Source organism: Arachis hypogaea, chromosome 8, assembly GCF_003086295.3.
Source record: "Arachis hypogaea cultivar Tifrunner chromosome 8, arahy.Tifrunner.gnm2.J5K5, whole genome shotgun sequence".
Taxonomy (NCBI): domain Eukaryota; kingdom Viridiplantae; phylum Streptophyta; class Magnoliopsida; order Fabales; family Fabaceae; genus Arachis; species Arachis hypogaea.
The window spans coordinates 493,022-516,650 of NC_092043.1; the positions used below are offsets into that span (position 1 = coordinate 493,022).

General features: G+C 38.9%; 1 protein-coding gene across 2 annotated transcripts; it reads left to right on the forward strand.

The window, feature by feature from the left end:
* The first annotated feature begins 19,068 nt into the window (after positions 1-19,068).
* Positions 19,069-21,218, forward strand: LOC112708295 (uncharacterized). 2 transcript variants are annotated; one of them, XR_011864378.1, is made up of 4 exons: positions 19,076-19,422; positions 19,606-19,818; positions 19,920-20,071; positions 21,200-21,218. XR_011864378.1 is itself a non-coding variant. In XM_025760482.3 (3 exons), exons 1-3 carry the CDS (start codon positions 19,228-19,230, stop codon positions 19,992-19,994), a joined length of 483 nt encoding a protein of 160 aa, XP_025616267.1. In that variant the 5' UTR covers positions 19,069-19,227; the 3' UTR covers positions 19,995-20,198. The 2 variants fall into 2 exon arrangements, 1 of the variants encoding a protein (XP_025616267.1); XM_025760482.3 differs by lacking the exon at positions 21,200-21,218 and having other exon boundaries at positions 19,069-19,422; positions 19,920-20,198.
* Positions 21,219-23,629: the final 2,411 nt, after the last annotated feature.

A 23,629-nucleotide genomic window follows, 5' to 3' on the forward strand; every position in this document is an offset into this window, starting at 1 on the left:
AAGTCGGGAGTCACAACAATACGGAATGAGCAAGGAGAACTTCTGATAACCAGAGTGCAGAACGCCTGGAGAGTTTGCATTGATTACAGGCGTCTCAACCAAGCCACTCGCAAGGATCATTATCCCTTGCCATTCATTGATCAGATGCTTGATCGCCTGTCGGATAAATCTCACTACTACTTTTTAGATGGCTATACATGTTATTTTCAAATCCATATAGCTCCTGAAGATCAGGAAAAGACTACTTTTACATGTGCTTTTGGGACTTATGCTTATAAGAGAATGCCCTTTGGCTTGTGTAATGCACCAGCTACTTTCCAAAGGTGTATGATGAGTCTTTTCTCTGATCTCATTGAGACTTGTATGGAAGTTTTTATGGATGACTTTAGCGTTTATGGTGATTCATTTAACCTTTGCTTGGATAGTTTGTCTAAAGTATTGGACATGTGTGTTAGTTCAAACCTTGTTTTAAATTTTGAAAAGTGTCATTTTATGGTAAAACAATGTATTATTCTAGGACATGTTGTTTCTGATACTGGTATCTCTGTAGACCCAGTAAAGGTGGATGTTATTTCTAGTTTACCTTACCCCTCCTCTGTGAGGGAAGTCCGTTCGTTCCTTGGCCATGCAGGTTTTAACAGGAGATTCATTAAGGACTTCAGTAAGGTAGCACTACCCTTATCCAGACTACTGTAGAAAGACATTGAGTTCGAGTTCAGTGAGGATTGCAAACAAGCGTTTGATAAGCTAAAGACCGCCTTGACTCAAGCTCCGATTGTGAGGGGACCAGATTGGAGTCAACCATTTGAAATCATGTGTGACACTTCCAATCATGCAGTAGGAGCAGCACTGGCTCAACATGAAGGTAACGACCCTTTTGTAATTACTTATGCATCTAAGACTTTAGATGCTGCTCAATCTAATTACACTACTACTGAAAAGGAGCTTCTAGCTATTGTTTTTGCTCTGGATAAATTCCGAGCCTATTTACTTGGTACTAAGGTAGCAGCTCTAAAGTATTTATTAGCTAAAAAGGAGTTTAAACCAAGGCTAATACGTTGGATGCTATTGCTGCAAGAATTTGATCTGGAAATTAAAGATAGGAGTGGTAACCAAAATTTAGTGGCTGACGACTTGAGTCACCTTGAGCACATTAAAGATGACTCCATTCCTATCAATGATAATTTCCCATTTGATAGCTTACAGGCAGTATCTGATGTAGCCCTTTGGTATGCACCTGTAGCTAATTATCTAGTTAGCTATACTTTTCCTCCTGATTTCACTAAGCATCAGAGAGACAAGTTAAAAAGTGAGTCCAAATACTATGTATGGGATGACCTATATCTATGGAGGTGTGGTGCTGACCAGGTAATTAGACGGTGTGTATCTCAATCAGAATTCCAGTCCATTTTAGAGGCCTGCCACTCATCTGAGAGTGGAGGACATTTTGGCCCTCAACGAACTGCTAGAAAAGTTTTAGAATACGGATTCTGGTGGCTTACTCTTTTTAAAGATGCTGCTAACCTTTGTAAATCTTGCCCTCCATGCCAAAGGTTTGGTAATATATCCCAGAGGGATGTAATGCCTCAACAAATTATGCTTTTCTGTGAAATTTTTGATGTTTGGGGTATTGACTTCATGGGTCCATTTCCAAATTCTAATGGCCACCTTTTTATACTGTTAGCTGTAGATTATGTTTCTAAATGGGTGTGTTCCGAGGGTTACCTAAAACTAGAGGTCGATCTCGGACGAGATCTTCTATGCTGGTCGGAGCTGCGGAGTCCGATCTTGATGATGGTGGTCGGAGTCGCTGTGTCCGACTCGTTGGACTTGGTGATGATGCTGATCCTTTGTCCCTGGAGGGTGGAGGGTACCTACAAGGGACTCCGATGCTTAAGTTAGCAAGGGTATTAAGCAGGTATTGAGTAGAATCAGAGTATGAGTTATACGTGGGTGCTTCAGTGTATTTATAATGGCGTAGGGTGACCTCCTTAGATAAGATAAGTTAGTTATCTTATCTTTATCTTTTATCTTTTGAGTGAGGTCATCTTATCTTCAAGGGAACCGCCTTTATCTCTACGGGCTTGGGCTGCCCTTGGATTCGGGACGTGTTCCTCTGTTTGGGCCCTTTATTGGGCCTTTCCTGTGACTTGGCCGAGCTCTTTGAGAAGAGGTCGGGTCGTCCTGACCTAAAGAGGTCGGTCGCTTTGTCTGTAGAACATCCTGGGTCGAAGAGCTCGACCCAGGGTATGAACAGTGCCCCTGCTCGAGCTCGTTCTTTATTTGGAGGTAGAGTCTTAGTTTTTAGGACTTCGAACCTTCTCGGATGAAACCGAACTCGAGCATTTTGTCGACTTTATCTTTGTAGAGTTCCTTTTGAATACGGAACATTTTCGCTTCCTCTGAGAGCGAGCGCTTTTGTATTAGCGTCCTAGTCTTGGAATGTGCGAGGGTTTTAATGCCCTCATTAATTGGTTTTAATGCCCCATTTCTCTTTATTTCTTTTATTCAAATTTTGTATTCCAAAGACGATTTTCCTTTATGTGTAACTTCCCTTCCTTTTCGCTGTTTCCGTTTTTCTCTGTGATTTTCTCATTTCCTTCTGTGACGTTTGCTTGGCGATCGTGGGTGCTCTTCTTGCTTTCGACAACTACTTTTGGTCTCTTCGTCTTGGATCTCTGCGCGCTTCTCCTTTTTCAGGTTGGTTCGTCTTCTCTTTTGCTCGCATTGTTCTACTTCCTGGTGCAGTAGGGTTTTTGTTTGTGTATATTTGAGAAAGTTTGAACCTTTTCGTGTTTCTGTATTTTGTTGCTGCATTTTCTGGCTTTTTCTTCTCTGATGTTCCCTTAGCAGTTTGAAGCTTCCTGAGGCTTTTGCATGTTGTTGTCTAATTCATTTAATTTTTGAAAAAGATTGCGCCTTTATTTGTTTTTCCGTTTGGCCGTTTGGCGTGTTCTTGCTGTTGGGTTGACTGAGATTGTAGTTTCTGTCAGCACTTATTTTGATGACTTTATTTGCTTTTGTTGGGATGTGAAAAGATGTAGGTTTGTAGGCTTCCCTGAATCTTCTTTCTGCCTCTAAAGGATGCCCCTGGAACCTTTTGGATTGGGTCTTGGGGTTTCCTTTTCTTGTTTTTCCTGGTTTCTCTGACACCTATATGTTTTAGTTTTGTGAGTTGCCTCCGTTTGTTGCCTCCGTTTTTGTCCGAGTTGTTCAATTAGTGTCTGAGGTATTTTTTGAGTAATCCAATCTTCTTTTCTTTATTGTAGGACTAGTTGGTCTTATGGCTTCTCGCAAGAATATTGTTGAGACGTCTTCCCGAGTCCCTGAGGGTATGGCCGATTGGGTAGATTCCATGGTTCTTCTATGTCTTTTAGTGGTGGATTCCGACTTCTGTAGAGAGCTACGAAAACATCATAGGGTCTATGGTAGTGGTGCCCAGGAAGGGAATTATGAGCTGGTAGCGCCTGATTCCAATGAGAGAGTTTGTTTTTCTACTTCTGTTGAGGGGGAGCGTCCCTACTTTTATGCTTATGAATACTTCTTTAGTCTGTTGGACATTACTTTTCCTTTTTTGGCTTTTGAGACCAACCTGTTGTGGTCTTGTAACATTGCTCCATCCCAGCTTCATCCCAATTCATGGGGTTTTATAAAAATTTTCCAGCTGCTGTGTCAAGAGTTATGCATCAAGCCTTCTCTAACTCTTTTCCTCTATTTGTTTGTTTCGGCCAAGCCTAGGGCCTCTTCAAAAAAGAAAGCTTCTTGGGTTTCCTTTAGATCTGCCCAAGGGCACAAGGTCTTTGCCATGTATGATGAGTCCTTTAAGGATTTTAAAACTATTTCTTTAAAGTACGAGCTGTCGAGGGGGTTCGCCCCTTTTTTCTTGATGAAAATGATGAACCTGCTTTTCCTCTTGAGTGGCAAAATAATGTCATAGTGTCTTGGTATACTTGGGAGATGTTGGACCGGGTCGAACAGGCCTTTGTAAGTGTATTGGAGGATATTTGGGGGGAGCCTCCGCATCTGGATACTAAGAAATTTCTGGGGGACCCCTCTTTGGTCCGAAAAGTGTTGGGTATTGACTGACATGCTATTTTATTCTATTTTATCCCTGTGATCCATGACTTCTATTTGCTGATTCTGTTTTTTCTATTTTTTAGAGATGTCAAAAAACAACGACTCCATGAAGGCTTTCAAAAAGGCCAGGAAGGCAGTCGCTGCACAAAATATCTCGGTCAAGGCGGCTGGGGAGGGGTCTTCTCAAACCATCATGAAGCCGCCCGTGCCGAGTTCCCCTGGGCCGAAAAGGGTGATCCCTACTCCTCGGGTTCGCCTAGCAGATCCTCAACAAACTTCTGCTGCTGCCTCTGGTGCTCCTCCCTCGAAAAAGCAGAAAACATCTGAGCCCTTTAACCTGGATGCCCCGGATTTTGATGCTGTCGAGTTTGTCGACCAGCAAATTGCCCCTTATGGTGGGCTTTCCATGGATGATGTGTCCCTCTTCAGCACCTGGATTTCATCACCAGAAACAGTGTGAAGATGGCACATATGGGTGCGGCTATTTTTTGAACTGTTCAGGGTATCCCGATTCATGCTACGAAGTCTTTCATGGAAGAGGCTAAATCGGAGTTTGCTCGGATCAAGGGTCTGAAGGAGGAATTGGAGGTGAAGTTGGCAAAGGTAGAAAAGGAACTGGAGGGTGAGAAAGCTAGCTCTATTGCCTTGGCGGCTTCCTTGAAGTTGGCTGAGGACATGGCATTGAAGTACAAGGATAGCTATATCTCAGCTTATAGGGAGTTGGTGCATCTCCGAGATGACTTGGAAACTTCTCGGGTTAATTATGCCGAACTCCAGGGTCACCTTGTGGGCAGCGTGACTGCCGCTTATCAGAACCTGATGGAGCAGTTCCAGATTGTTGCCCCTGATGCCGATTTGACTCTCGTTAGTCTTGATAATGTAGTAAAGGATGGCAAGATTGTCCCGGATGATCCCGATGATGACATTGAACCTCCTCCTGCGCCTTCTCTTAAAGCTTCTGCTATGCCGGTTTCTACAGCCCCCTCGACCGTAGTTGAGCCAGATCTTGAATCGAGGCGACGGGACGGTAGATGCGGTGCCTCTCCAGACTCGTCCTCCTTCACCTCATGTTGATACTGCTACTGGAAAACCTTTGGATCCTCTATGACTTCTTTGTCATGTTTGTGTATAGCCCGTTTTGTGGGCTTTTGAACTCTTTATCTTTGTAACTGGTGTTTTGGTGACTGTTTGATACTTCCTTTGGTTGCTCGTTTAGCAACTTTATTTTGAAAAACAAAGTAGTTCTCGAGCTTCCGGGGCTGGTCTTTGATGGCATCTAGAGTTTATTATCATAACTTAGTAGCTTTTATATCATGTCTGCTTGCACTTATCTTGGTACCTTAGTAGGCTGGGATTTTGTCCAACATGATCATCTTGATTATTTGGTTTGGTTTTGTTTGTAATCCTCCTTTTTGGACCTCGTTTAGATCTCTTTTGGGGATTTCGTTTGTAATTTCTGTGTCCTGGGCCTGACTTCATCATGTCAGATCCTGTCGAGTTTTCTTGGTAATCCTCCTTCTTGGACTTTGTTCAGGTATCTTTTAGGGATTACCTTTCGTAGCTTTATCTTTCCGGGCCGACTTTGTCACGTCGGGCCCTGTCGAGTTACTTGATGATCCTCTTTTTTGGACCTCGTGTTAGGTCTCTTTCAAGGATTATCTTTTGTAACTTTTTCTTTCCGGACCGACTTTGTCACGTTGAGCCCTTGTCGAGTTACTTGATAATCCTCTTTTTTGGACCTTGTTTTAGGCCTCTTTCAGGGATTATCTTTTGTAACTTTTTCTTTCCGGACCGACTTTGTCACGTCGAGCCCTTGTCGAGTTACTTGATAATCCTCTTTTTTGGACCTTGTTTTAGGTCTCTTTCAGGGAGTATCTTTTTGTAACTTTATCTTTCTGGGCCGACTTTGTCACGTCGGGCCCTGTCGAGTTACTTGATAATCCTCTTTCTTGGACCTTGTTCAGGTCTCTTTTAGGGATTATTTTTTTGTAACTTTTTGTAGGAGTCCGACTTCCTCATGTTGGGCTCTTCGAAGTTATAGTAATCCTCTTTTATAGGGTTAGCCAGACCTTTTTCCAGGGCTTTACTTATAACTTGGGTTGTTGTGGCTGGTCCGACTTTTTGTGCTGGCCAGTCTTTAAGTTATTTTATAGCAATCCATTTTATTAGGTCCTCGTCAGGTCCTTTCTATGGATCACTTTCTATAACTTCTTACATTATTTTGTTTTCATCTTTGCCGATTTTGTAGAATTTGGGTTTTTAGCCCTCGTTTTTATCGTGATCGCGTAGTGAATTTGATTTTCACTTTTTGTCGATCTGTAGCTTTATAATCGGGCGATGAATGTTTTCAAAATAATACGACTTGAGTGTTTTGTAGAGAATCTGAACAAATTTTATTAAAGGAAAATGCAAATATACATGAGGAGTTATTTTCCTAAGTCGGGTGATTTGTAGGTCTTGGCGGGGCGCCTCGTTAAAAAACCTTTTTCAGGAAAAAGAGTGCGCCTTGTCCAAGATCTTTTATCATCCCTAGCTATAGTACCTTCTTAGGTTGCAAGCGTGCCATGATCTAGGAAGCTCTCGCCCGTCGAGTTCGGAAAGTTTGTAGTAGCCCTTTCCCAATACTTCTATGACTCCGAAGGGTGCTTTCCAGTTTGCTGCCAGCTTTCCTTCTCTAGGTCGAGTTGTTCCTATATCGTTTCAGATTAGGATAAGGTCGTTTCAACAAAGGCCCACTGTATTACTTTTCGGTTGTATCTGGAGGCCATTCGTCTTTTCAGCGCCTCTTCCCTTATCCGAGCTTTCTCTCGGATTTCTGGAAGTAAGTCGAGCTCTTCCCTTTGAAGTTGGGAATTGACTTTTTCGCTAAAATGGATTACTCTGGGTGATCCTTCTTCGACCTCTACTGGAATCATGGCCTCCATTCCGTAAGCTAATCGGAAGGGTGACTCCTTCGTCGTGGAATGTGGAGTCGTTCGGTATGCCCATAGGACTTGTGGGAGCTCCTCAGCCCAGGCTCCCTTTGCATCCTATAATCTCCATTTTATCCCTGCTAATATAACTTTGTTAGCAGCTTCGGCTTGCCCATTGGCTTGGGGGTGCTCAACAGAGGTGAATTGTTGTTTTATATTCAGGTCGGCCGCTAGTTTTCTGAATCCTGCGTCTGTGAACTGGGTACCATTGTCTGTAGTGATGGAGTATGGAACTCCGAACCTTGTGACGATGTTTCTATACAGGAATTTCCGACTTCTTTGAGCTGTGGCATTGGCTAGGGGTTCTGCCTCGATCCATTTTGTGAAGTAGTATATTCCTACTATGAGAAATTTGACTTGTCCTGATCCTTGAGGAAAAGGTCCGAGGAGATCGAGTCCCCATTTTGCGAATGGCCAATGTGAGGTTATGCTGATGAGTTCCTCTGGCAGAGCGGTGTGGAAGTTAGCATGCTTTTGACATGGCGAACATGTCTTTACAAATACTGTGGCTTCTTTTTGTAGGGTTGGCCAATAGAATCCTACCCGTAGTACTTTTTTGGCGAGTGCTTGCACTCCGAGGTGATTGCCACAAATGCCACTGTGTACTTCTTCTAAGATATCCTTAGTGTTGGAAGTCGGCACACATTTTAGCAATGGTGTTGAAAATCCTCTTTTGTATAAAGTATTATTTATGACGGTATAGTATTGTGCTTCCCGTTTTAACCTCTTTGCCTCTTTCTCATCTGTAGGGAGGGCCTCTGTTGTGAGGTAATTAATTATGGTGGTCATCCATCCCTAATCGTGATCTATTATGGCTAGGACCTTTTCTTCTTCTGAGATTGATGGCTTTTGTAGAATTTCTTGGATAAGGCTTCTATTATTGCCTCATGATTTGGTGCTGGCTAGTTTTGAGAGTGCATCGGCCCGGGCATTCTGTTCTCGGGATATGTGTCGAATCTCAAACACTCCGAGTTGTCCGAGCTGTTCCCTGGTTTTGTCCAGATATTTTTTCATAGTGGGATTTTTAGCTTGGTAGCTGCCTGTTATTTGTGAAGTGACTACCTGTGAGTCGCTGAAGATGATAAGTTTTTGAGCTCCAACCTCCCTAGCCAGCTTCAAACCAGCTAGTAGTGCCTTATATTCCGCTTGATTGTTTGAGGCAGGGAACCCAAATTTGAGGGAGAGTTCAATCTGGGTCCCCTGGTCGCTTTCAATTATTACGCCTGCGCCACTTTCCGTTTTATTTGAGGAGCCGTCCACGTATAGATTCCATTCTGTGGGGATTTCCGGTGTGTCCGTAAATTCCGCAATGAAGTCGGCCAGATATTGAGATTTTATGGCCGTCCGAGCTTCGTATTGAAGGTCAAATTCAGACAACTCGACTGCCCATTGCAAGATTCTGCCTGCCAAGTCTGTTTTCTGTAAGATTCCTTTTATGGGCTGGTTGGTCCGAATTTTAATGGTGTGAGACTGGAAATATGGGCAAAGTCGTCGAGATGTTATTATGAGAGCATAAGCGAACTTTTCTATTTTCTGGTAGTTCTGCTCGGGCCCTTGTAATGCTTTGCTGATGAAGTATATGGGTTGTTGCCTACTGTTGTCTTCTCGGACCAGTGCTGAGGCTATTGCCCGATTTCCCACTGCGAGGTACAAGATGAGTGGGTCTCCTTCCCGTGGCCGACTTAATATAGGTGGCTGTCCCAGAAATTTTTTGAAGTCTTGGAAGGTGGTGCACAAAATTGTGATCATCAATGGCGCCATCAACATGGTACGCTCAATTGCAATCTCAACTCTTTATCACAACTTCGCACAACTGACCAGCAAGTGCACTAGGTCGTCCAAGTAATAAACCTTACGCGAGTAAGGGTCGATCCCATGGAGATTGTTGGTATGAAGCAAGCTATGGTCATCTTGTAAATCTCAGTCAGGCAGATTCAAATGGTTATGAATGATTTATGAATAAAGCATAAAATAAAGATAGAGATACTTATGTAATTCATTGGTGAGAATTTCAGATAAGCGTATGGAGATGCTTTTTCCCTTACGTCTCTCTGCTTTCCTACTGTCTTCATCCAATCCTTCTTACTCCTTTCCATGGCAAGCTGTATGTAGGGTTTCACCGTTGTCAATGGCTACCTCCCATCCTCTCAGTGAAAATGTTCAACGCGCTCTGTCACAGCACGGCTATTCAGCTGTCGGTTCTCGATCATGTCGGAATAGAATCCAGTGATTCTTTTGCGTCTGTCACTAACGCCCCACAATCGCGAGTTTGAAGCTCGTCACAGTCATTCAATCCTTGAATCCTACTCAGAATACCACAGACAAGGTTTAGACCTTCCGGATTCTCTTGAATGCCGCCATCAATTCTAGCTTATACCACAAAGATTCCGATTAAAGGATCCAAGAGATATCCACTCAATCTAAGGTAGAACGGAGGTGGTTGTCAGGCACACATTCATAGGTGAGAATGATGATGAGTGTCACGAATCATCACATTCATCAAGTTGAGGAACAAGTGATATCTTAGAACAAGAATAAGCTGAATTGAATAGAAGAACAATAGTAATTGCATTAATACTCGAGGTACAGCAGAGCTCCACACCTTAATCTATGGTGTGTAGAAACTCCACCGTTGAAAATACATAAGAACAAGGTCTAGACATGGCCGAGAGGCCAGCCTCCCAAAGAGGGTTCAATCATAAAAACATGATCAAAAGATTCAAGTGATCAAAAGACGAAAATACAATAGCAAAAGGTCCTACTTATAGAGAACTAGTAGCTTAGGGTTTACAAATATGAGTAAATGACATAAAAATCCACTTCCGGGCCTACTTGGTGTGTGCTTGGGCTGAGCATTGAAGCATTTTTGTGTAGAGACTCTTCTTGGAGTTAAACGCCAGCTTTTGTGCCAGTTTAGGCGTTTAACTCCCATTCTTGTGCCAGTTCCGGCGTTTTACGCCAGAATTCTTGAGCTGACTTGGAACGCCTGTTTGGGCCATCAAATCTCGGGCAAAGTATGAACTATTATACATTTCTGGAAATTCCAAAATGTCTACTTTCCAATGCAGTTAAGAGCGCACCAATTGGACTTTTGTAGCTCCAGAAAATCCACTTCGAGTGCAAGGAGGTCAGAATCCAACAGCATCTGCAGTCCTTTTCAGCCTCTGAATCAGATTTTTGCTCAGGTCCCTCAATTTCAGCCAGAAAATACCTGAAATCACAGAAAAACACACAAACTCATAGTAGAGTCCTGAAAAGTGAATTTTAACTAAAAAATAATAAAAATATAATAAAAACTAACTAAAACATACTAAAAACATACTAAAAACAATGCCAAAAGCGTATAAATTATCCGCTCATCAGAAGGCTTGCTCGCATTCAACTGTCCATTCAAACTCCTTTCCCTTCCTTAGAGTGGCGTAGAAGGGGAGAGATCTTATTGCGGATCCTGCCAGGAATCTGGACAAGGCTGCCAACCGCCCGTTGAGTTGTTGTACCTCTTTGATACAAGTCGGGCTTTTCATGTCGAGTACGGCCCTGCACTTGTCCGGGTTTGCCTTGATTCCTCTCTGTGTGATCATAAAACCCAAGAATTTACCAGCTTCTACTGTGAAGGTACATTTTGTGGGATTGAGTCGCATGTCGTGTCGTCTTATGGTGTTGAATACTTGTGTCAGGTCGGATAATAACATCTCTTCGTTTTGCGTCTTCACTAGCATGTCGTCTACGTAAACCTCCATGATCTTTCCGATGTGATCCGAAAAAGTTTTGTTCATTAATCTTTGGTAAGTGGCTCCCGCATTTTTGAGACCGAAGGGCATAACAATGTAGCAGTAGTTTGCCTTTGGGGTTAAGAAAGAGGTTTTTTCTTGGTCGGGCGGGTACATTGGGATTTGGTTATATCCCGAGTATGCATCCATAAATGAGAGGTATTTGTATCCGGAGGAGGTATCTACCAGTGCGTCGATTTTTGGGAGTGGATAAGGATCTTTCGGGCAAGCTTTGTTGAGATCGGTATAGTCGGTGCACATTCTCCACTTCCCATTTGACTTTTTTACCAAAACGACATTAGCAAGCCATAGCGGGTATTTGACTTCTCTTATGAAGCCTGCCTCTAGTAGAGCTCGTTCCTATTCTTCCACTGCTTGAGAGCATTCTGGTCCTAGCTTTCTGCGCCTTTGTTGTATTGGCTGAGATCCTGGGTAGACTGCTAGCTTGTGGCACATTAGTTTGGGATCTATGCCTGGCATGTCTGCGGCCTTCCACGCAAAGAGGTCGGCGTTGTCGCGTAGGAACTGTATGAGTGATTCTTTTATGTCCCCTTTTAGGAGTGTGCCGATGTTGGTTGTTTGGTCCGGGGTATTCCCGATCTGGATTTTCTCTATTTCTCCTTCAGGTTGTGGGCGAAGCTCCTCCCGCCTCCGAACTCCACCGAGCTCGATTGTGTGGAATTCTTCTCCTCTGCCTCTGAGGTTTAGACTTTCGTTGTAACAATGGCACGCCATTTTCTGATCTTCCTTTATTGTGGCTATTCCTTCTACGGTTGGGAATTTCATGCATAGATGCGGAGTCGAGACTATTGCGCCGAGTTGATTTAACGTTGCCCGACCTATTAGGGCATTGTAGGCTGAGCTTACGTCAACGACGATATAATCTATTTTGAGTGTTCTTGACTGACTTCCCTTTCCAAAAGTTGTATGGAGTAGGATGTATCCCATTGGTTGAATCGGGGTATCTCCTAACCCGAACAGGCTGTCCGGATATGCTCTGAGTTTTTTTTCTTCCAAGCCGTGTTTGTCAAAGGCGGTTTTGAATAAGATATCGGCAGAGCTCCCCTGGTCTATCAGTGTGCGATGAAGATTTGTGTTTGCCAGTATAATAGTGATGACCATGGGATCGTCATGCCCTGTCGCGATGCTGGATGCGTCTTCCTTGGTAAAAGTGATTGCCGGGATGTCGGGTGCTTCCTTCCTTTCTGCGACATGATATACGTCTTTGAGATATCTTTTGCGGGATGATTTGGAGATTCCTCCCCCGACAAATCCGCCGTGTATCATGTGGACGTGTCTTTCTGGCGTCTGGGATGATCGCGCAGTTGGTCCGACATCTTCTGCTCTTCTTTTTTTCCTTTGTTCATCCTCATGGGTGGCCAGGTATCGATCTAGCTTTCCTTCTTGTACGAGCTTTTTTATGAAGTTTTTTAAGTCAAAACACTCATTGGTGGAGTGTCCGCAGATCCGATGATATTCACAATATTCAGCCCGGTTTCCACTTCCTTTTTTGCCTTTGAGTGGTTGAGCTGGTGGTATTTTTTCTGTGTTGCAAACCTCTCTGTAGACATCCACAAGAGACACCCGAAGAGGGGTGTAATTGTGGTATTTTTTATTTTCTCTCCATGTCGATCTTTCTTTTTTCTGGAATCTTTGTCTTTATCCCGAGGGGTGAACCCTGCTTTTGAGGTCTCTCCTAATCGGGAGTTTTCCTCCATGTTGATGTACTTTTCCGCTTGCTCCTGCACCTCGTTCAGAGATGTGGGGTACTTCTTTGATATGGATTGACTAAAAGGCCCTTCTCGTAGGCCATTAATGAGACCCATGATGACAGCTTCTGTTGGAAGGTTTTGTATATCCATGCATGTTTTGTTGAATCTCTCCATGTAGTTACGTAGGGTTTCCCGCTCTCCTTGTCTGATTCCTAGTAAGCTCAGAGCGTGTTTAGCTTTGTCCTTTTGGATGGAGAATCTGGCCAGGAATTTTTTAGCCATGTCGTCGAAACTTGAGATGGACCTAGGAGGGAGATTGTCGAACCATCTAATTGCTATTTTTGTTAAAGTAGTTCGAAAGGCTTTGCAACGAATTGCATCTGAGGCATCGGTGGCGTACATTCTGCTTCTGAAGTTACTGAGATGATGGCTGAGATCCGTAGTGCCGTCGTACAAGGTCATGTTTGGGAGTTTAAAGTTTTTTGGGATTCTTGTCTTCATGATCTCTTTGGTGAATGGATCTTGGTCCTTGCGGGTGCTATCTTCGGGAGTGGATCGGCTGGCTTTAGTCTTGACATCGGCTTCAAGTTTTAGGAGTTTGTTCTCCAATTCCTGGCGTCGCCTTATTTCTCTTTGTAGATCCTTCTCGGCCTCTCGTTGACGTAGAGCGTCTTCCTCAAGTTGTTTTAACCGATCTTGAAATGCCTACAGGGCTCCCTCGTTTGGGGAGTCCTTATTGTTGATTTGGGGAGTATCTTTTGGTGTTGTGTCCGCGTTTTTATGCGGCGTTCCTTCTTCTAGATCTGAGGTGTGATCGTTGTCATGGTCGTCCGCCATGGTAATGGGATGACTTACAGTTCCCCGGCAACGGCGCCAATGTTCCGAGGGTTACCTGAAACTAGAGGTCGATCTCGGACGAGATCTTCTATGCTGGTCGGAGCGGAGTCCGATCTTGATGATGGTGGTCGGAGTCGCTGTGTCTGACTCGTTGGACTTGGTGATGATGCTGATCCTTCGTCCCCGGAGGGTGGGGGTACCTGCAAGGGACTCCGATGCTTAAGTTAGTAAGGGTATTAAGCAGGTATTGAGTAGAATCAGAGTATGAGTTATACCTGGGTGCTCCAATGTATTTATAATGGCGTAGGGTGACCTCCTTAGATAAGATAAGTTAGTTATCTTATCTTTATCTTTTATCTTTTGAGTGAGGTCATCTTATCTTCAAGGGAACCGCCTTTATCTCTACGGGCTTGGGCTGCCCTTGGATTCGGGACGTGTTCCTCTATTTGGGCCCTTTATTAGGCTTTTCCTGTGACTTGGCCGAGCTCTTTGAGAAGAGGTCGGGTCGTCCTGACCTAAAGAGGTCGGTCGCTTTGTCTGTAGAACATCCTGGGTCGGAGAGCTCGACCCATGGTATGAACAGGGTGGAAGCAATTCCTACCCGTACTGATGATGCTAACACCGTTGTTTTAGAAACCATATTATTTGTCGCTTTGGATCACCATGAGCAATCGTGAGTGATCAAGGCACTCACTTTTGTAACAGGAGACTAACAGGTTTACTAAAGAGGCATGGGATAATTCATACCTTCATATTATAGTACCTGTAAATCAGACATTTTCAATACACCAGAGAGAGTTTAATTATGGAAAATTTTTTTACTTATAATTGGATCAAATATATTTACAGCATGTGTTCAATTTCTTACAAGAGTATATAACAGTTACATTAATCAGTGTCAATATCATTAGAATCTATCTGACAAAATAGACTCAATAACAATGAGGATGGTCTAGACAGTCTTATTGCATGACTTCCGCTAATGGCTTTAGCTTTGTCTTGATTCATTTCATGGAATAGAAGACATATATTTATTCTTACATTTTTTACAGCTTGTTTTTTGCCTTCCATTTTTACTGCAATAAAAAATACACCCATAGATATCAGTTAGATATACTCATAGATCAACCAGATACACACAAACCGATTTCATAAGTATTTGATGAGATCAGTTCAAAATGATGTTCAATTAACTCAAACATCGATAAATATACAAGCTCAAGCAATATTACAATGTCAAGCAATATACAGCCAAGGACAAGCAGTATTAGAACATTTGCAACAGTTGACTATATTAAATTATATGAGTTCAGAAATATACACCCAACAAATTACGCCATATACACCCAACAATCAACCATATACACCCAACACATTACGCCATATACACCCAACAAATTACGCAATATACACACAAAAATCAGTTAGGAGAAGAACTAGAACAAGAAGAACTGTAAAAGCTAGAACAAGATGAACGATAAAAACTTAGATCAGGCACATACACCCAAACGAATTTCATAAGTATTTAATTAGATCAGTTCAAAATTATGTTCAATTCACTGAAACATGGATAACTATACAAGCTCAAGCAATATTACAATATCAAGCAATATACACCCAAGAACAAGCAATATTAGGACAGTTGCAACAGTTGATTATATTACATGATATGGGTTCAGGAATATACACCCAACAATCAACCATATACATCCAACACATTACGCCATATACACCCAACAATCAACCATATACACCCATATAAATTACTCCATATACACTAACAAATTAAGCAATATACAGCGAAAAATCAGTTACGAGAAGAACTAGAACAAGAAGAACAGTAAAACCTAGAACCACTTTGAAGAACAGTAAAACCTAGAGGAACTTACAAGAAGAGTAAAACCTAGAATAAGAAGAACAGTAAAAACAGTGATATGAGATTTAGAACAAGAAGATCAGTAAAACCTAGAAGAACATAGAAGAACAGTAAAACCTAGTTCTTCGATTTCGAAATCAGAAACAGAAATGAGAAAAATGTACAAGATGAGTAAAATAGTAACATACCTTGAATAATATTTCTTCGTTTTTTCTAGAGATTGTTGATGGAGAGTTCTATCTTTGCGACGAGTTCGACCTTGAATAATGTCTCTTCAGTTTCGAATGTTGCTCGAAACTTTGTGGTTTGTGTTTTGTTTGAAGGAGAAGAGGAAGAGTTAGCCATGACGAGCGCTTATTTCAAAGAGTAACCGTTTGAGTGACGCGCGTGGGTTGACGCTCCATTCAAAGGGAGTGAGTGCGCGTGGACAAGTTATTAAGCTGAGTTAACTTGTAAAGCTTGTAAGCCTTTTTTACTTGTATATGTAGCAGGTCCATAAAAAAAATCGGACTAAAAACTTCTTACTTTATAGAGTACTTTGTTTATAATATATTACGTAAGAAATATCTATGATCAAATTTAGCCCTTAGGTCTCGCAACAAACGTAGCTTTTATCATTAGATTTACTGGGCTTGTTTAATTTTTTTTTTTAATTGTCTACAGATCCTGTTTAATCGATTTATTTTTTTAAAAAATAAAATAAAATAATTCTATTTTTATTTTTTAGAGACCAAAAACAATATTTTTTATTTATTTCAATTGGACTAATAAATTTAGATAAATAAATCTCATAGTTATTTATACATATTTAAATAACATAATATAATAGATATAAAATAATTAAATTATTAAAATAAAAAATAATAATTAATTTAATATAAAAATAACTTAGTATGAAATATATATAATTTAATTATAAACGAGTTTTAACCAATTACCTAACGGTTTAACTAATGGCTCGTTAACTTAATATTATGATCGATCGATTATCGGTTCAGTTCTATTCTGGTAGCTGGTGAATATCGTTTTTCATCCAAACTTAAGGATAAAGTCAAACCTTACTAGTCTGCTTGGACAACATTAGATTTCTGCTTTCCGAATATTTTATTCAATATATAGAGTAATCATGCAAATAAAATTAGTTTCTTGAATCTTGATATGTATGTGCACCTTTTATTAAATAATGTATATTCACGAGTTGGAATATCATGATCAGAATTCATGACTATACCCCCCATCAGCCACCCAACCACTCGATATAGGTCGTAGTAATCTGATTATCTTATTTCTAATATTCTTTCCTTTGTGCATTTCGAGGGTAAGTGGATGCTTTTGTTGTTGAGAAATTTTTTTTTTGGGAGTTAATATTTAAAGTGGTCATAAATTTATAATCGAATTTTAATGTTATTTTTAAATTTAAAATTTTTATCTTTTAATTTTGTTCTTGCCTGTAAAATAGGTTGACTCCTCGTATGGAACATCTGCCGGATTATCTCTTCAGGAGGCTGTACTACTTAGCTCGTCAATTTCGAGCTTTTCCTTTTAACTCATGAAAGTGTAGACAATGAAGGAGGAGAGCGGAGGAGTGTACCTGTAAAGGCACTCCAATGCTTAAGTCAGTATGAGATTTAAGTAAGAAGTGTGTGAAAAAGATATTTTTACCTTGTTTTTATAAGATCGGTTCCTATCAATAACGATTTTTTCTCAATATCTGTCTTGGTGAGGATCAATAACGTATCTGATCATTATGTTGCCTTTTACTCGGCAGTTTTGGTTCATAACGTCGGTTTTGCCGAGTTATTACTCATGAAGACAGTATTTATAACGTATATTGCCGAGTTATGACGACGAGGTGTGACGTGTGATGCCGAGCTTTATAGGCGTAACGACTGTATCAAATTTAATAACAATCGTTTCTAAAATATTTTTCGCCAACGAAATGATACCGTGATTGGATGGAAATCATATTAAAATTCACATTGGACTAGCAAACATTATTATTTTATTTTTGGTACCCAAATAAAATATAAGGAACCACTTTAAAGTTTAGAAATAACATTAAAGTTCAACTACAAATTTAAGAACCACTTAAAATTTTTTTTTTCCCCGCAAAGCTATATCGAACTCAAAATATCAACCTCTACAAGGTGCTTTGACTTCAATTACTCGCAGAAAACTATTGTTATTCGGTTATATTCATGTGGAGGATTAGGGATATCACGACTTTGGACCGTTGACATGTGACATACACAAGTGTAGATGCAAATCTATATTACTCTACAATCTTATTATTACTTAAGTACTCATGGTTATCATCATGAACAATTTGGTACAAAGAGATTCCTACCTCAGAGATATTATTATTTATAAAAAAAGAGAAATGGAAGTTTCCTCTTTCCATATTACTTGTTCATACTCGAGGAGCTGAGGTTATTGTATGCAGTTTCTAATTTAATTGATGTCAAGAGAATGGCTAGCTAGTATGAAGATTAGATTAAAAAATGTCTTATTCCTCTCGACAAGAAGAAAGGGACAATATTGATTGACTTATATTTTTCTTAAAGCCTTGGAACCAACATTAATAAATTCATCAACTTGTAACATAAATAGTAAAAATTTCTGCTAGGAACTAACTAGGATCCAGTCAACTTCTGCCAACTTTTTAATAGATCAGATTTTACAACCCATCTTAACAAAGATAAGTTGATATATATAGATGTTTCTTCTGCTAAATATTAAGATTTTTTTTTTTCATACTAAATAGATATTTTTTAATATATTTTTTGAATTTTTTGTATTAATGATGTGGATATTTCTATTTTTTAAGAATTATATGATTTTTTTTTAAATCCTATAGCTGGACATTTCTCTTGTTAAACATTAGGATGCTTTTTTTAATATTAAATAGATATTTTTTTATATATTTTTGCGATTGTTCAAAAACAGCCCGTGCTCCACTACTCCTTCTTCCTTAAACAACTCCTGAAACTGAACCAGATTGTACTTTTAGTAAAACGGCACCACTTCCATCGGCATCGCAAAATTGTTGGCGAATCCAAAATCAGCAACACCACTAGGACCAGCCAAGTAACCGTGACTGTTGGCGAGCGAAAGTGGCATAAACTCCTCAGCCATGGGGTTCAACTTTGACAAAAGCTCCTCCAAATCCCTCATCTCCCTCTTATAACTCTCACCACAGTTCTCCCCCATTTTTTACTGCATTAATCCCAACATACCCATCATTGTTGACCACCATCTGTTGATTTTGGACACTGTTTTCATCAAACCCATTTCGAATCTGACCCACCTGAGCCTTGTTTTCAGCAACAGTCATAATCACGGAAAAAAGAAGACGCACACACCCCAACCCACTTTTCTAGATGTAAAAAAGTTTTCTCCTCTTTTTCAGCTTTCAGGTTTATCAGCTTTTAAGTTTTGCTTTGACGGCGAACTTTTTGAGAGAAAATTCGTGTGTATTATTGTCAGAAATGTGCAAGTTACTATAGAAAAAAAAGAGAATGTTTTTATAGTTTTTAATTAAGTTTAATTAATTAGTTTTTAATTATTTAAATTTTAAATTTAAAAAATTTAAAATTAATTATTAATAATTATAATTAATTTTTCAATTGCTTAATTCTTGGCTGATTACCCACTTAGTTCTTTATACTTTTCTAATAGGTAAAAGTCAAATTAGAGATTGTTGTGAGTTGCCAATAGCACTTAGGGGTGCCAAACTCCCAACCCCACTAAGCCCCTAAAACCAGCAACAACTATGTACGAAAGCTACTATTAATTTGGACTCAGTTGACAAAGACATGCAATGTCATCATTATTATTATTCTTAAACACCCTACTCAGTACTAACAAATATTATTAACTACGTTTTTCATGCTTCATCATCCATCTCCCCTGCTAAAGATACCAATCCCCAAATATACATAAAAACCAGAGTATTCCCGTATAGCTTTAGCAAGAACAAAACTATGAAGAACAGAAAAAGCTCTGAAGCTGAAGCTTCAGCTGGTGCTGCTGGCAAGAAGCACTACAAGTTGTGGATATTATCTGCAATTGTCCTTGTAGCTGTTTGGTTCATGTTCACTGGCTCCCTCACCCTCAGATGGTCTTCTTCTAGCTATAATGACTTCGATCCTGCAAATTTCGACGATCTCGATGTGCTGGTATGTATGCTATACCCAGTGGTTTTAAGTTGCATTAGTAAAATTGCAACCATAACATTATTGTTGCGCTCGCTAATATGTTTTTCCGTTTTAAATAGAGAGAAATTGGGTTGGAAGTTGGAACTTAGATGTAACAGTTTTGACTTGTTATGATTTGTTTGATGTCGTGGTTTTTTGGAATAGGAAGTGGAGGAGAGAGAGAAGGTGGTGAGGCAGATGTGGGACGTGTACAGTCGCAGGCACAGTACGAGGAAGTTACCTCGGTTTTGGTCGGAGGCTTTTCAGGCTGGTTACGAGCATTTGATGAGTGATATTCCCGCCATTCGAGATGCTGCAGTTTCAGAAATTGCAAAGATGTCCTTAAAACAACTTCGTATTCAACTTCAATCTCACTCGGTAAAATCAAACTTAAACATTTAAATCTCAATTCTTCAGATACAAACTTGCTTAATTAGTTTTATTCATATAGTAATTACGGTTTCACTTTTCATGATCAGCATGTGCAGAGCCCCGAGGGATCAAGAAAAATTAAGGAAGCAGAAGGGAGTGATAAGATGCATAATGAAAGTTGAGTGTGATCAACTTGGTGTATTGGTATCAACAGAGTGAACTGTGAAGCCGTTCCATTTCCAAGGGCTTGAATATCAAAGTATAGTATCTCCTAATTGGTTGTTCCAACTTTGAATATCGTTACTCAGGGCAATTGTACTTCCAATCATTACTATACAAAAATTCTGACTTGCACAAATTGAAACTGAACATTATTGATGAACAAACTCTGCGCAGATATCAAATATCTTCCAATAAACAAATAAGTTAAACAAAAAGAATATTGATTTTTGTTTTTGTTTCGAAAAAAGAATATTGAATTATTGGTCGACATTAAGAAAATTCTACAGTGCGCTTTTATAGGTTCTGTTTTTTATTGGTTGATTTTTTTGGTTATGGAAAAGGTGTTGGTGTTGTGCAATGAAATGGAAGTATGGATAAAATTTGTATTGCTACTGTGTGAGTCCAAAAAGTAAGTTATGTTTTACTCCTTTTTTTATTTTTTTTTCGGGAAAATAAACAAAGGGAAATAAACAAACCTAACCCGTATTTTGTTTTTTCTAAGGTTTTCGAATTTTTTTTTATTCCATTTAAGTCCAAACGCAGCCTGCATTTAGCTATAGGCAGTAAAAATTTTTTTTTTTGAAATATAACAAAATGCATGGTGCGTTTTGCTTTTTTTTGGTAGTCTTTTTTTGAAAGATACAAAATGCAGATTGCGTTTTATAGCTGTCAGTTTTTTTTTTTTGAAAACCTAAAAATGCAGGTTGCGTTTTTTGTAAAAAAAAATATTTTAATCAAGAGTCCCGCAAATAAAATACGAATCAAGACTCATTCAACTTGTCTCACTTCACTTCTACTCATTCCATTCTTCTTTCTTGCACATTTTTCGTAATTCTTAGTTTTTTTTTACAGTTAGGTGTGTCGAAGAAGTCGGATTATATGAGGTTGAAATTATGAAAAATATTACGAATTTACGAGTGTATTATAATAGTGAGGTTATACCAAACACACATGAAGGAGTGACTTTTGTTTGTGAATGTCCGTTGTCATTTGCTATTCCATGTACCATGAGTTTTATAGAGTTGCAAAATAGGTTTTGTAATAACATTCAAAACCACATTTCGAAAAGGATAAGTAACATTTTATACAGAAATTCTATACAAGTATTTGGTGGTTGATACAGTTTCAAATGATGCCCATCACTGACGATGGCAGTATGCAACAGATGTTATGTATTTATCAACAAACACGATTTCACATACCGATGATAGAGCTGTACGTTGAGTTCGAACAGCAGTCGGCGTTGGGCGCGGTTGGCAAGGAGGTCAATGTTGATGAGCTCGGGGATATAGATTGGGAAGAAGATAATAATGACAGTGAAGAGGAGTTCGAAGCCAATTGTGAAGTCGATGACGAAAACGATGGCGGAGACTCAGCAGTGCAGAATGACCTCTCATTTCGCCTACTCATGAAACGTGTTGAAACTCAGTAAACGCCAGTGAATATCTGACGGATCGAATTTCCTGAGCAACAAATTCCTGATAGCCTTCAAAAAGAAAAATGATAATTATTTAAATTCTGAATAATATCAGTTAATAGTTTATTTAAAAAATAATAACAGCAATATTATTAAACAGTATTTATTTATTATTATTCATAAAATATTAACAACAATATTTATTTATTTATTATTATTAAAAATAATTTATTTATTTATTTATTAAACAATTTTTAAAAAATAATAAAAAATTATTAAACAATATTATTTATTATTATTATTATCCTAAACGATATTCTATTATTAAACAGTATCATGTATTATTAGAAAGTATTAATAAATTATTAAAAAGTATTAAACATTTATTTATTAAACAGTACTATTTATTTTTTATTACAAAATAATGATAATCATTTATTATTATCATCCTAAACAGTATTCTATTATAGTAATCATGATAACAATTTTTTTCTCCAAGACTTGAGCATAATAATAAATAACAATAATAATAATAATGTCACTACTAATAATAATAATAATAATAATAATAATAATAATAATAATAATAATAATAATAGTTCATGACTAACAGTATGATAAAAAAATTATTATTGATAACATAGACATCATTATTATAAACATGTAATAATAATAATAATAATAATAATAATAATAATAATAATAATAATAATAATAATAATAATAATAATAATAATAAATTTATTAGTTAAAATATATAAATAAAAAACATAAAAATAAACATATTTATTCATCATAAAATTAAAAGAAAAATCACTTACTCATTGAGGATGATTCAAATATTCAATAATGTATTCTTTAGGTAAAGTAAAATTACGAACTATTTTTTCTTCTTCACTAAATGAAACCCCAAACCTTCATTGATTCTTCCTCCTTACAAACTTACTCTCTTTTACCCTTAACCCCAACCCTTTCACTCTCAAAACTCTCACTCACAGCAAGTAAAATGAAAGGAAAACGGTGAAACACTCCTGATCTGCGTTTTGCTTTTAAGGCCAGCTCCACCACTCTCCTTTATACGTGTCACATATGCAGGTGGGGAGGCTGCCAATCGCATGTTGCGTTTTGTCTGTGCACCCTGCCAAACGCATGTTGCGTTTTGGAGTTTCGAGGATGGTCAAAGTTGCAAGACATGTTGGCATGCAGGGGCAGGAATACGTTTCGAGGCTTCCTTCTCCTCTCTTGCCAAACACAAGCTGTGTTTTGCAGCTGCATGCAGCTTTTTTAATTTCAACTCAGTCAAAACGTAGTCTACGTTTTGCAGGTTACTGACTTTAGCAGTTCCACATTTGTGGATTACACACCATGACACAATATAGTTGCACATCATCATTTTAGTTTCTATAAATAAATTAATTTCTATTTTTTATTGATATGGGACAGGTTCATGTGTTTTATTAATAAAAAATTTAATAGAGGAATTTTTTTTCGTTTAAGAAGTTAATGGAATTGAGGTAAACAAAAGCAAAACACAAATCTGAAGCCATAACCCCAACCAATAGAGGTAAGCCCATGAGCTATAATAAAATTGTCTTTCTTTTGAAGACTATATACAGAAAAAAGTATATTTTTTAGAGTAAATGGTCAAATTCGATCTTCGAAAGATCACGCAATCTTTATTTTAGTATTCAAAAATTTTTTTAATTAAATTCATCGCTGAAAAGTTTGAGTTAGTCATGTTAGTACTTGTGCCACTTTTTTCGCTAACATCGTTAACGGAAGCTGACTTGGCAGATTAGGAGTACACCTCACTATATAAAACGACATCATTTTAAGTGTTTGAGAGATAAAATCGAAACGAACATCGTATCTACTAGCAACGAAGACAAAACGTCAATTTCTCACACTTCAACCACACTTTCCTTCGCTCTTAGTAAAAAAAATCCTTGTTCTTCGTTGCTCGCTGAACTCAGCAACGATGCTCCATGGAAGATGATTGAGGTTGGATTCAAACGCGCGATTATACGGAGGGTGTCATGTGCATCTTCTTTGGTCGGTTCTACTACAACATTTTTGCTCTATGAGCATGCTTTTTTTGTCACGGCCAAAAACTGTGACTACAGAACTATAGACTATCTATGGTCACAATTTTTTACCGTGACCTAAAAAAATAACTTT